Source organism: Haemorhous mexicanus, chromosome 7 (assembly GCF_027477595.1).
Source record: "Haemorhous mexicanus isolate bHaeMex1 chromosome 7, bHaeMex1.pri, whole genome shotgun sequence".
NCBI classification, from domain to species: Eukaryota; Metazoa; Chordata; class Aves; order Passeriformes; family Fringillidae; genus Haemorhous; species Haemorhous mexicanus.
The window spans coordinates 42,551,119-42,564,396 of NC_082347.1; the positions used below are offsets into that span (position 1 = coordinate 42,551,119).

At 52.8% G+C, this 13,278-nt stretch overlaps 1 protein-coding gene across 2 annotated transcripts in view; it reads left to right on the plus strand.

The window, feature by feature from the left end:
* The first annotated feature begins 2,935 nt into the window (after nt 1-2,935).
* INPP5A (inositol polyphosphate-5-phosphatase A) overlaps nt 2,936-13,278 on the plus strand; it is a 188,276-nt gene continuing 177,933 nt past the window's right edge. Inside the window, exon 1 of one of the 2 annotated variants that reach the window (XM_059852262.1) lies at nt 2,936-3,071. In XM_059852262.1, the coding sequence (XP_059708245.1) occupies nt 2,997-3,071 (75 nt within the window). In that variant the 5' untranslated portion in view covers nt 2,936-2,996. The remainder of the gene's footprint in view (nt 3,072-13,278) is intronic. The other variant, XM_059852263.1, reaches the window with a different exon arrangement.

Genomic DNA, 13,278 nt, shown 5'->3' on the forward strand with positions numbered 1-13,278 from the left:
GTCATAGGACCAATCATTAGTGATGGTTAAAGATATTTAGGCTCCATAACTAAGCCAAACCTGCAGAACTTTTCCTCCTCATTGTTGCAAAGCTCCTTAGTAAAAACTAACCTGATTCTTGAGCTCTGTTGTTCAGTCTTAGCATTCAAGGCAGGCACCAAGACTGGAAACACTCAGACTACACTGTCTGGGTTTTAAGTACTGGAAACGTGTGTCAGGGAACTTGAGGCAGCCTTAGCCAGCAGTGGTGTTTTCCCTACAGTAACACACCGATCAGCTCCCACCGGCCTTCCAGCTCTGGGTGGGGAGGAAGGGAAATACCTGACCTGCATCTGACCTTTGAGCCCACGGGACTCAGCTCAGGGTCAGCACTGGGAATGCTGGAGCTGGTGCAGACACAGCTGGAGGCAGCCACAGCCCCTGCTCACTGAACAGATGCAAAGTGGCATTTTCATGCTACTCCCATTTCCCCAGTGTTAAACCGTGCCATCCCCTCTGAGAGTTATCTTTTGCAGCAGATGAAAGAAAGCATCAACTCTGCAGCACCTGCTGAGGTTTAACACGTCAGGACACAGAACTCACCCTTTATGAGTGCTTTACTCACTGCTCGTTTCCCCATTGCCACGGGCAAACTTTCATATTCAAACAGATTTGCCCAGTTATTTTGCTCCCACATAATGCAGGTACAGATCTTGTTCATCCAAATTTAACAAGTACCAAAGTATCAGCCCTGCACAATTTGCCTTGCAAACCAGCTCATGTCCCCTCTAGCCCTCCCCTTTATCTTGCATCATGTTTGTGCTGGCTCCTGTGGCAGCCCGGGCCACACGTCTGGGCTGGTCCTGTCCCCTTGGCTTCTCCGTGGGCATGTGGGGTGTTCTGTCTGCCCTGTGCTTCCCTACAGCTGCTGCTCTCAGGTACCACTGCACCTCACTCGCTGTTCAGCGTTCCTTGCTTTTGGAAACAGCTTCCATGTCCCTCATCGGACAAAGCAGGCTCTTGGGAACTCATCTGGACATGCTTTGTGTGTGCGGTGATTCTTTATGTTCCTGTGTCTAAGCTCTTACCCACTCCCCTCTGTGCAGCAGGTGTGGGGCTCAGAGCCCTCAGCCCGGGCTGGCCGGACACTGCTCTACGCGTGTGCGGCTGTGATGCTCTCACACGGCAGAGCTTCCTCTGCCACAGCAATTGGCAAAGTCCCTGCACATCGCAGCGGCGATTCCTCACTGGGCTCTTCTCGTTCTAGTTTCCTGTTCTTGAGCACTGCCCAACTTTTCACCTGGATGCCATGGGGCTTGGGATCCCTGTCCAGCTGGTGTAATCTGACACCGCTGCCTGGCATGCCCTGGCTTTGATGTAATCGCTGTTGGCCGAATGCTGTAAGACTGTGCCAAAAACACAACAGCAGCAAAAGTTTCCTTCCCCGTTTTATTTTCTTTTTCCCTGTCTGTGGATATATCAAGGTACACCAGGGTGATGTATTGGATCAGCTCACGTTCGGCAGCTTTGATGGCTGCATCCATGTAAGATCACTGTATCCACAGTGCAACTTTATGCAGTTGTCTCAGGAGCTGCACAAAACCTTAGAGAAGACTTTCCAGAGAAGTCCAGCACTGTTCTGTGTTTCCACATTGCATCTATCTGTGTGCCACAGATCACTGGAGGTCAGCAAGCATCCCATGGACGAAGCAGAATTCCAGAATTTCAATATCCCTTTCATTTAATTGTATATTTAGTTTGCACCTTCTGACAAGGAAGGCCGGTGCTCCGGACCTGGCAGAGCTTTCGCCATTCCAGTCGCATCCTGCCTGATAGTTTGCCACAGAGGAGACTGGAGAGGACTGTCCCCTCAGCTCAGCGTCACTCGCGCCCTGCCCAGGTTGTTCCCCAGCTCGGGCACGGGGCTTCGCGCCGTGTGTCCCTGTCCCCGAGCAGCCGAGACACGGACCGCCACGGGGGATGTTTCAGGCACAGCAGCAGTGACTGATCTGTCATTTCTCGGGTTTCCTTGGCAAAGTTACCGGGCAGGTTTCTTCCGCAGCGGGGCTTGCCGTGAGCTGCGGAAGACTCTGGGGCACCCGCGGGCTCTGCACGGGCCCCAGCCCTCCGCGGGGTGCTCGCTCCCGGGGCGAGCGGCGGGATGCTCGTCCAGCATCACCAACCATCTCGCCGTCCCCTTGCGACAGAGCCCTATCGCGACACGCGCCGGGCCCCTCCGGCACCGGTACCGCTTCCCGCGAGCCGCGCTCGGGCGGTGGCACCGCCGGGGCCAACGGCGGCTTATCTCATTCCGTCCCCGGGGACAGACCCCGGTTGCCAAGGGGCCGCCGGGCCTGAGGAGCCGCTCCCCGCGGGAGGCAGCGCCCGCCCCGCCTCGTTCCGAGCCCCGGTAGCGGGAGGGCTGCTCCGCTGTGCGCAGGTGGGGCAGCATCGGCCCCGCCCGGTCCCCGGGGAGCGGCCCCCGCCGAGCAGCGCCCGCCGCGTCCCCCGGGCCGCGCTCCCCGCCGCGGGCACGGCCGGGCCGCGGGACGGCGCCGCCGGGCGTGCGCGCGCCCGCCGCGGCTGGCGTTGCCCTTTTAAGAGCGGCGCGAGGCAGCGGTGACGTCGCGCGCGCAGAGCGCTAGCCCGGCGCGCCCGCCCGCCCGCACAGCCGGGAGCGGCGGCGGCACCGCGGAGCGCGCGGACCCGCCCCGGCCCCGCCGAGCCCCGCACGGCCCGCACCGCACCGCCCCGCCGGCACCGCTGCCCTGCCATGCGCCGCGGCCCGGCGCCAGCCTCCGCCGGCGGGAGCCGTCCCGGCAGCAACAGCAGCAGCGCGGCGGCGGGCGAGCGCTGAGCCGCGGCCCCGCAGGGCGCGGATGTTCGCGGGCTGCCCGCGCCGGGAGCTCTCGCTGCGCTGACGGGGCGGGCCCGGCGCCCCGCTCGCCGCAGCGCCCCGCGCCCGCCCCCGGGCTCCCCGCAGCGCCGCCGCTCCCGGCCGCGCTTCCGCCCGCGCCATGGCGGGGAAGGCGGCCGCGGCCGGCGCCGGGGTGCTCCTGGTCACCGCCAACGTCGGGTCCCTCTTCGACGACGTAAGTACCGCGGGCACCGGGGCGAGCGGGGCTTTGCGGGCCGCCGGTCGCAGCGCCGCCCGCCCCCCGCGCTGCCGCCCCGACCGCGGGTGCCGGCGGCGCTGGGGGCCCGGCGGCCGTCCGGCCGAGCCCCGGCGCCTCCCGGGGGTGGGACGGCTCTGGCGGACCGCGGGGCGGCGGCACAGCCGGGGGAGCGCCGGGGGAAGGGGGCGCCGCTGCCGTGTCCCCGTCCCCGGGGTGGTCGCCGTGTGACACCGTCCGTAGCGGCCGGGCGCCCCTCGGGGGCGCGGCAGAGCCCCCGAAGCGCCTTGCCCGCCTCCGGGCGCTCTTCCCCGGCCCCCGGGCACAGCGGGGCACCAAAATGTGGCGTAATTTCTGCTCGGCGTAGTGAGCGGTCAGGGCTCCGGAACGTTTCTCATCGCTGCAGATAAGGCGAGAGCCGCAGCTGGCACGGGCGAGCAGGGGGAGGAACGCTCGGTTCCGCTCGGTTCGGTGCGTGAATGAAGGCAGATGCTGATGCCCATCGCTGGGCTCCCGCACCCCGGACTCTGCCCCCGAGAGCCGCTGGAGCCGATAGCAAAGCCCCCCTGTGCCCGAGCGGTGCGGACACGTCCCACAGGGCAAGGGGAGCATTTCTAGAGCTTTGCTCGTTATAAAGTAATGCACCTCTGGCAGAGAATTGGGTCCAGGCTTCCGCTGTGTGTTAGGAGGGGATTTGCTCTAAGCATGATGCGTGGAGCGCCGAGGTGCAGTAACCCAGGGAGTTTTTTTGTCTGGTCTTCAAAGTCCACTTTGCTTTTTTGTCACTTTAAAGGCTTTTCTGGCGTTCACACTTTGATTGTAACTGCTGTAGTCAAAGGATGCAGTTCACCTTTTCTTCAACTTAAATGGACTTTTACTGTTATCACCACAGTTAGTTTTACACTTAAGCATGCCACTTTGTATTAAAATAACGTTGTGGAAATGTTCATTTCCTTGTGATTGCCATGGTTGTGGCCCTGGGCATGCCCAGCATCTGTGTGTGAGTGATGCTGGTGTGTTCAGTGGGGTTTCAGCAGGTGGTTCCTGCCTTTTTCCTACTCCATGGCTGGAGCTGAGGGGTGACACCTCTGTGCTTGCCGTCCATGAGCCCTGTGACTCCCTGTGCTCCTGTGCCTTGGCAAGAGCCAGCACCCGAAGCAGAGTCCCTGCAGAATCCCCGGCTGTCAGACCCAGCCCCTTGCTGCCTGCTCCTGCTGGGCGCTCGGGCTCCGGGCGCTCCTGCAGCGCGCTCGCTGTGCGTTCCCTGTACCAGAGGGAGCACGCTTCAGCTCTAGCCAGCAACTGCCTTGCCATGAGAAACAGTTTCCTGCAGCAGCGAAACTGGGCTTGTTTGGATCAGTTCCACTGCAGGGTGGGACATGGAAAGACTGCTGTGAACGTCTGTGGTTGTGGTCCTGGTGTGTGGCTCTTGGCGTTGGGACTGGTGGCTGCCTGTCCGGGCTTCTGCAGTTACATAGTGCAGTTTGGGTGCCAGAAAGGTGACATGAACTGGGTCTGGGGACTTGGCTCTCGAGTTGTGTGTGGGGAGCTGCCAGTGGCTGCTTCTGCTTGCTGGGCTCTTCCCGTGCAGTCGAGGAATATGTGTCTCTGCTGTGACCTGGAATGGTTTCAGTCCTGAACAAGGACTTGCTTTGAGAGACTGTGCCAGAGCTGGGCTGGAAAACCACTTCCCATTCCTTTAACTCATGTTTTCTATTTCTGATTTCAGTGGGTGATATGTATTTTAATTGAACGCTGTGCTCTTAGGCAGATGTAGCCTGAGCTCCAGGCCCTGTAACAGCGCGTGCTGTCACAGGGCAGTGCAGGGTGCTGGCAGATGGGGTGCCAGGCCAGGTACCCCCACTCACACACTCCTGCTGGCCCTGTGCTGGGCTCTCCTCTGCAGTGGCCAGAGCCCTCTGGGAAGTGTTCCCCTGGAGCACCGGGGCAGGTGCCCGTGTGCCAGGCTGCTGGGGGCAGGCTGGGTCTGGGCAGGGGGCTCTGGTGCTGGGGGGCCCTGCAGGGGGGGCCTCCTGCCCCCTCCCACCCAGCAAACCCCAGACAGCTCTGGGCTGCCCTGTCTCCCTGTGCTCCCTGAGTGGGGCTGTGTGGCAGCTGCATGGTTTGCACTTCAGGTGTGTTTTGTGTGAGCACTGTTTGCTTGTGTGTGCAAATGCTCTTGAGACCAGCATTTCATAGCTCAAAATACCTTTGGTAGGCAGGTTGGCCGGGGTGGGACAGTCTTTCCTAGATCGGTGGTGTTGCTGACCTGCCTGTACTTTTGCAAAGAGGGGGAAGTTGCTTTTTTTGCTCTCTGGTTGCCAGAAGCAGGTCAGGATAACATATGAGTTTGCTCCTGCCAGCCATCCCCATCCACTAATTACCTGTTGCAGTGGTGACCTGGGAGCTCATGAATAAATATGTGAAAGTGAAGAGGGACTGAGCTGGGTTCATTTCATTCCTCTTGTAGTTTTATTGCTTCATTAAAAATATTAATAGAATATTAGATTTTCAAATATTCTTCCAAGTTACATGAACACGTGCATTTCATGAATATGAATGTGTCTGATTTTTGGTACCTTTGTGTTTACTTAAGCATTTAATGCTTTTCTTGCTGTAGAATAATTTCTTGGTTTTATCACAGTATACACAGTAACAAAAGATGGAGTTTAGGCTACCCATGAGTCACTCTTTTCCCCCTCCTCAGATGCCCCTGCCTATGGCAGGGGAATTCAATTAGATGATCTTTAAAAGTCCCTTCCAACCCAAACCTGTGATCTATCCTCTCCCTCCCTGATTTCTTGCCTCCTTTGCTTCCTGTGTCTGCATTGACAAAATTTCACATGTACCTTGCAGAGAGCTGAGTGCTGTGGTGGGCACAGAATCCATTTGCCTGGCACTGCACTGCTTTTGCTGTACAGGGGTTTAATGTATGTCCTGTGTTTTATTTCCAGTCTGGTATATCCCCTTCATTCTGTTCAGGTGCTTCTAAAGAGCTCAGTGCTGCTTCTGCTGTGGCAGACGCTGGAGAGGGCTGTGGGCAGCAGGTGAGTGGAGAAAGCTGCCCTCCCCACGGGGCCAGTGCAGCACAGGAGCTGCGGCTGCTGCTGCTGCAGGGGGCAGCTGGACACCTCTGCAGCTATGGTGCTGTGGCTGCCCCAGGAGTTCTGTTACTGTGTGCTGTGTGTTTATCTGGGTGCAGGCACAAACACTGGAAAACCACCTCGGTGCTCGCACCTGAGAATCGTCTCTTGCTCCGGGTCAGTTCCGGGTGACTTTGGCAATCTGTGTGGGTTAAGTGTCTCCATGCAGGTCTTTAGGGAAAGGATTTCCAAGATGCCCAGCAGACTTAGCTGTACAGGTTCTGACACTTCTCCCCAGGTTGGAAAATAGTTCATTTGTTCCAGTTGTCTTTGAAATTGCAGTGTATGAGCCTAAATCAGGTCAGAGCTTGCAAAACCCTTCCATCTTCATGCACTGGATGTATGTAATCCTTAAATTCTCAGGACAGGTTTAGTCAGAATAGATGTGCAATGATGACAAGGTAGGTAAAAATTAACCAGAGCATGTTATTTTATTAGCTTAAAAGAGAAGGAGGGGAGAAGTGTGCCCGGGAATTGCTGCATGGTGCCGATACCCAGAATTCCGAATGACTGACAGCATTACTGCCCCACCTGTGCCCCTGTTTTCTTTGTCTGCAGAACACTGGCCTTCATGTGACAGTGCCATGGTAGGGCTATAAGCTTTGCCATTCCAAGGTGGCCTTCACCTATCCACAACTGGGTGAATGTGTCCCTTTTTCATACAGTACACAAAGTGGGCAGGGATGGAACTTCCTGCTTCAAGCCCTGTTTGTAGTATTATTATAAATAAACTTCTTCTTTAATTCTGAGTATGAACTTGAAGTATTCTTTACTTCTGTTAAAAGCCAAAGTCTATCAATTGAATTTGAAGTAGAAATAGTTCCCATAATAATTTTTCAAAACAGCCTGGCCTTCTGATGGGTGGTGATCACAGCATAGTCTCTCTTTATTGTGTCTGATCCTAATTTTCTAATTCTGAAGCAGTGGGTGTAGGTTTGTTTTGGTATTGGACATCTGTTTATTTAGCTGGTATTAGTTGATAACTATAAAAGGTTTTTTGGCTTTCATTTTGGGTTTTTTTTTTTGTTTGTTTGTTTCTTTCCCCCATGAATAATTATTTGAATTTGTGGAACATTTCAAATGTGGTAGGATGGGAAATGTATTTGTTCGGTTTTGATCTCTAAGTAAGCTTTAAGAGTAGCATGTTGCAATTCAAGGCACCCTCTCTTCAAACCCCAGCTGTGAGATTGAGTGAAAGGTAGTGTTTGATTCCTTGTGACTTTTTTGAGAAACTTGTTATTCCACTGCTGAGAAACACTTGCCCCATCCTTAGGGTCAGGTGGGGCAGCGTTGGTCTTAGCTGGAGTGGAAGAGGAGAGTAGCCCAGCCTGTGCAGGTTAGGGCGATGTTTCTCTCGGATGCTCCAGTGTGGGAGCATTCCCACAGGTGGGCTGGGCTGGCAGGGAGGGACTGGGAGCCTGGGCTCCTCCTCTGGCCAGGTGAGGGCAAGAGCAGCACAGCTGAGGAGAGGGGAGAGGCTGATGGGGAGGGGTCCTGGCCTGGCTCTGCCGCTGGGTCCATGCTCCTGGCTGTGCTGCCCAGTTTGGGGGAGCTGGGCTGTGGCCAGGTGGCTCTGGCAGGGCTGAGCCTGGCACTGAGCACTCTGGCTGGCTCACAGACTTGGCCCCAGACTTGGGGGGCTATTGCCTTGCTCTCTTTGATGCTGCAGAACTGGGTGCTCACAGCTCAGACTTGCATTTGAGGTACTTTTTGAGCAATAACATAGAAGGCCAACAGAAGAGTATTTTTCAGTCTTCTCTATGATGGGAACTGTAGAAATACGTGATCTCCAGCTTCCCTTTCTCTGATTCTGCACTCTTTGCTTTCTAGTTTCTGGTTGTTTTGGTGTCTGCTTTCTGGGTTTTTTTTTGTTGTGGGAGTGGCCCTGTTAATTTCTTAAATATTGTTGCTGCCTTCTGTTTGTTTGGTTTTCTGTGGCAGACTCTCAAGTGTTTTTCTTTCAGTTTCTGCCACACTCATGTTTATGTTGTATTTTAGGAGGCTATCTTGTTTCACTCCGTTCTAAACTCCCTGTGCAGGAGGTGGAACTTTGAGGTAGACCTGGCTGCAGAATAGCCCTGGCTTTGTGTGCCCTTTAGATGCTGTGGAAAGGGCTTTTGGTTTGGAAATCCTTCCCTGCTGCTTGTGTTCTGCACTGGGGATGGGGGTGTGCGTGGGCTGTACGGTGCAGCTGCAGCAGTGCCCAAGCTGCTGGGCTGTGCTACACAGGTGCTTTTTCCAGGTGTCTGGGCACAGGGAGGAGTGCTGGCATCTGGAGCAGCTGTGGGCTGGCAGGGGGTGGTGCCTGTTAGAAACCCCTCCTTTGTGGGTCTTTGGAGGGTGATGCCCTCGCAGCTGTGCAGTTCCACAAGGCCAGTGTCAGTCCCTCACTGCCTGCTCGGGCAGGAGCTGAATGCTTGTCCTGATTTCCAGCTCCCTGAGTGCCAGCTCCCAGGGAAGCCAGCTCTTGGCATCCCGAGGGCAGGCTGAGGACTCCTGTCAGTGTGCTGGGGGTCACTGGTAACCACTCAGAGCATCCCCAGCTCATGCTGCGGTCCAGGGTGCATGTCCCGCTCACCAGCAGCCCCTGGGGTGTACTCAGAGTGACAGCTGAGTATGAGCTGCAGAGAAAAGTCCTCTTTAAAGTATAAATGAGGAGCAAGACCCGAAGCAGACATGCAGGAAAGCAGTGATACGTTATTGTGCGTCTACGTAGTTGTAAAATTTAAAACTCTAGTTTGCTGAAGGTAACTGGAGCAGTAACAGTACAGGCAGCACAGAGGGTGGAGGTTTCCTCCAAGGTGGAGCTTTTTGTTAGCAAAAATCCAGAAATTTTTTGTTTTTAGCAGATAGTTTTACAATTTTCTGAGCAAGAGTTTCCATTAAGAGCTGGTACAGTGTCTAGCCTTCCTTAAGAAAGATGCTCAGAGGTTTATCTTCTAGACTATCTTTTTTCCCTTTTGATTAAGTGTTATCACTGACAACAAGAGCACATGGAACACCAGGAGGTAATAGTGGCAAAGCACATTATAATTACACCTTTCTTTTAATGTAGTTTTATAGCAGTAGAGTTGGTGTTTTGCAGCTTGTCAGGCTTCCACAGATCATCAGTGTATCAGTGTGAGGTTTTAAAAGGACTTAGTTCCTATTTTATTTCATATTTGAAAATGAAATTATGAAATGTGGGTAGAAACCATAGGAAGAAAGCTTTACACACAGCTCTGATAGCTTTTTAGCTTGGACAAGTGCTAGGGCATATTTAGAAGCTTTTGTTCCTGTTTCAAAGTTCTCATCATCAATTTTTCTACCACAAAATTTGACTTCAAAGACACAGAATGCGAGTCAAGCCCTCAGATTTTATGATTTACATAAAAAGCTGATCTGGTTTTACTTACTATTTCTCTCTTTCCCCTTTTCTATTATTTACTTAGTCATACCATTTTATATTCTACCCCCATGAATGTGTTTCCTCTTTTTACCTCAGACGCTTTCTTTCCCTTTCTGGTGCCATGTGTACTCACCTCCTTCTGAAAGCTCTTCCCTTATGATTTCAAGCGAGTCACTGGGAGGAGTGTTTTTGATTTGTAGCCTTGTGGGTGCCTCGTACGCCGTCAGGAAGGTGAGTGGGGCTGCCCTGAGCACTCTTTTCTCTGCTGAAGAGGGAATCCCACCAGGTTTAACCCGGTTTCCTCTCTGCCGTGGGCATGCCATGCCCTGGCATCCCAGTGGGAAGAGGAAATCCAGTGACTGAGCTACCTTGGAAGGCGGACTGGCCATTTAAGTGTGGCTCTGGAAGGTTTCTCTTCCACCACCCTGCAGATCAGCCACTTCGGCTGCTGCTTTGCCTTGTCCTCTGCCCCTAAACTCTTACCTTAAATTGGAAAAAAAAAAAAAGGAAAAAGGCAGCCAGGTGTGACTGCAAGCCAGTTGTGTGCTTTTATTATGTGGAAGCTCCCAAAATACATCTGTGTTAGTGCAGGTTAATACTTTATTTGATATTCTCTAACCATCTCTCTCTCTCTTTGTGGAGAACAGGAGGTGGTCATGGGAAAACAGGACCTTCTGACTCCAGTGGCTGCTTGAATGGCCTGTCAGAGTCCTTTAGCATCCTTTTGGCATCTTTATTACTGAAATGGCATCTTCCCTTGCTGAAATTTCCAAGGGAATATGTTATTTTTCATAACGTGGAGTAGGACACATTAAGCACAATAATCATCGTTCTGGGGAAGAGTGAGTGTTAAAAGTAAAATGTTACTTTGGCTTCTTTTCTTCCAATGGTGTGTAGTAGTTATTCAACACTCTTAACACTACTATCAGTATTAGTACATAATTTTAAAATGTAAATATTTTATTTAATCACTTTAATTTCTAGCACTTTTCCTGTTATCGGCAAAACTTGAAGTTAAAGCACACATTGAAGCAAACAAAAGTGTTCATTGTTCTCATATGATATTTGAAGTCAGATATAATTGATGGTTTTCATTAATGTCTTCAAGTTGTTAAGCACTCATCTTCATGAGTCAGTCAGCTGTATCAAATGATATCCTTGAAAGCAGAACATTAAAGCTAAGGAAAGCAATTAACCTGTGGTGTTGTCACAGGTTTTGTTCCCTGGTGGCACCTTAGGGTCGGTTCCAGCAGCTCTTGGGGCTGTGACTGTCACTGACGCCTGGGTGTTTATTACCCTGCAGTGCAGCTCAGCTCTCTGGGCTGTGCTTCATGGGACCGTGGCTCAGGGATATGGTTACAAGTGCCAGGGTGCAACATGGAGAGCTTTCCTTTCGCTTGTGGCTGTGACTGTAAGGGTTTTCCCTTCAGGCTTTGGTTTGTCTGCAGTAAAACAGCTTCTGATCTTTTCTTGTGCTGTTTCCCAAGCTGATGAAAAGCTCTCCCACCGGTATTCCTTGCCTGCTGTCCCTGCCTCTTTTGTCTCTTCTTCTTTTCCCTGGTTTCACCTTGGCTTCCTTTCTCATACAGTTCACATCCAGGAGCTCTAGGCAGGAGAGGCTTTAATGTTACACAGAATTGCAGCAGAGCCAGAAGGAAGGCCATGGGTGATGTGGGATGCCTGCCCTGGGCAGAGGCCGGCCAGGGGCTCTGCTCAGCCAGAGCTTTTGGATAACGTGTGGGTAAAGGAGAAGAAATCCTGACCTCTCACACACAAGCTTTTTTCTAAGACTAACACATGTTTTTGCCTTTGCCTGCTTCCTGCATCCATGCTGGAGGCTGCAGTCAGCTGGCCAGCTCTGGGCCACGCGTGCCCTGGGCTTGCCTGCTCCTTGCAGGTCACTGACAGCTCCAGAGGCACCAGACACGTGGCATTTGCTCATATCCTGCTTGTGCTCAGTCTTTGAAAGCCAGAAGGGAAAAGTGTTGATTTGGGCTGATTTGCATCTGGAAGCCATGCACTGTTCCTCTTCGACATGCCCAGGGACTGTGTACTGAATGGTGCTGGAATGAGGTGGTTTGGAGGTTTTCGCTTGCAACACAAAATGTCACATTAAATTAGGCTCAAATTTGGAGCCTGTGGTGTTGGACTGCAGCACCCAAGGCTGCAGATCACAGTAGGGGAGACCAGTAGCTACCACAATTCAGACAGTGACTGTGTGCCTGTGTTGTGCAGCAGCTGCCCTGGACTGTCCAACCCTCAAAACAGTCTGGAGAAAAAAAATAGCTGCTTCAGGGCAAGAGGGGTATTCCAGGAGGAGTGTGGTTAATGGTGGGAATGCTGGGCTAGGCTCTGGAAATCAGGGCTCAGTTTGCATTCAGCCACGAGCATCCCGTGTGACCTAGAGCAGGTGGCAGCAGATCCAACAGAGGCGTTCCCAGGCCTGGGACAGGCTGCGGACACGGCGTCTCGGCCCTCCTGCCCAAGAGGGAAGGATTTTGGAAGGATGCTCTGGAGGTTCTGATGTTGAAGCTGGAGCAGTAGAGGGCTGTGATGGCAGGTGAGCATGGCTTTGCATCCGGAGCAGGTGTGCAAATGGGGAGCTGTCCGGGGAGCTGGACTGTGTAGGCCACGGAAGAGAGCCACGGCAATGGCTTGTTCCTTCAGCTTTAGCTGAGGAAAGGCAGAGGAGCACCTCATGTGGACTGCAGCACAGCCTGTGTGGGCATGCACCACCCTGGGTTGCTGGAGAAGCTCCTGGCCAAACAAAGGCTCAGAAAATCTGAGCTGTGTGAGCCTTCTGCTTAACCAGGGGTTCTTTCTTGGCTTGCACAAGCTCAAAACAAAACCAGCTCTCTTTAGTTATGGGAGTAAGTACAAGCAGGGAGAGCTGCTCTGTGAGTCTGTGCTTTGGTGAGGCTGGCAGACACTGTTTACAGGATGTGGAGAACGTCACCTTCTCTAGAACATTCACCCTTGGTGCGAGGCCTTGCTCTGGGTACCATGGGAACATGCAGGATCCAAAACCTGTTTGTTGTACTTTGCCTGAGGTGGAGCTGCCTCTACATGTTCACTCTTCACTTCCCATTTTCCACTGCATTCTTGAAAAGAAATTTTTTTTAAATTGTCTTGGAATGCTTGAATGTGTTGGCAAGGCCCTGCATATTAATGGCTGGGCTCTTTGGAGCACCTCTGTGCCGGGCTGGTGGCACTGTTGGCACTGCAGTCGGTGAACAGCAGAGCCACACAGGCATTGGGAGCAGGACCTAATTCTGAATTCTTTTATTAAAGCTTTTAAAATGGTGTGGTGGGAGCTAGTTTTGAAGCTTTTTGTTTTCCTGGTGTGGCAAACTCTCTAAATCAGAGGCTTTACTAATCCTTTTGGAAAAGCAAAGCTAGTTTTCCTGTAGGAACAGCTCACAACTGTATGCTGAACTCTGTGTGACAAGTGAATATGAAACGAAATGGTACAAAAATCACTTGAAAATCTGTACTCTCATCAAGTACCATCAGCCAGCATTGGCTCTGTTTTAATTACTTCAGAATTTTTATTTAAGGACAGAATTTGTGCTTTTCTCAGACTCTCTGGGCGGAGAAAGCCCAAGAGTGCATGGAAAGGTTGACAGCTGTCACTGGGTCCAGCACTGCAGCAGAT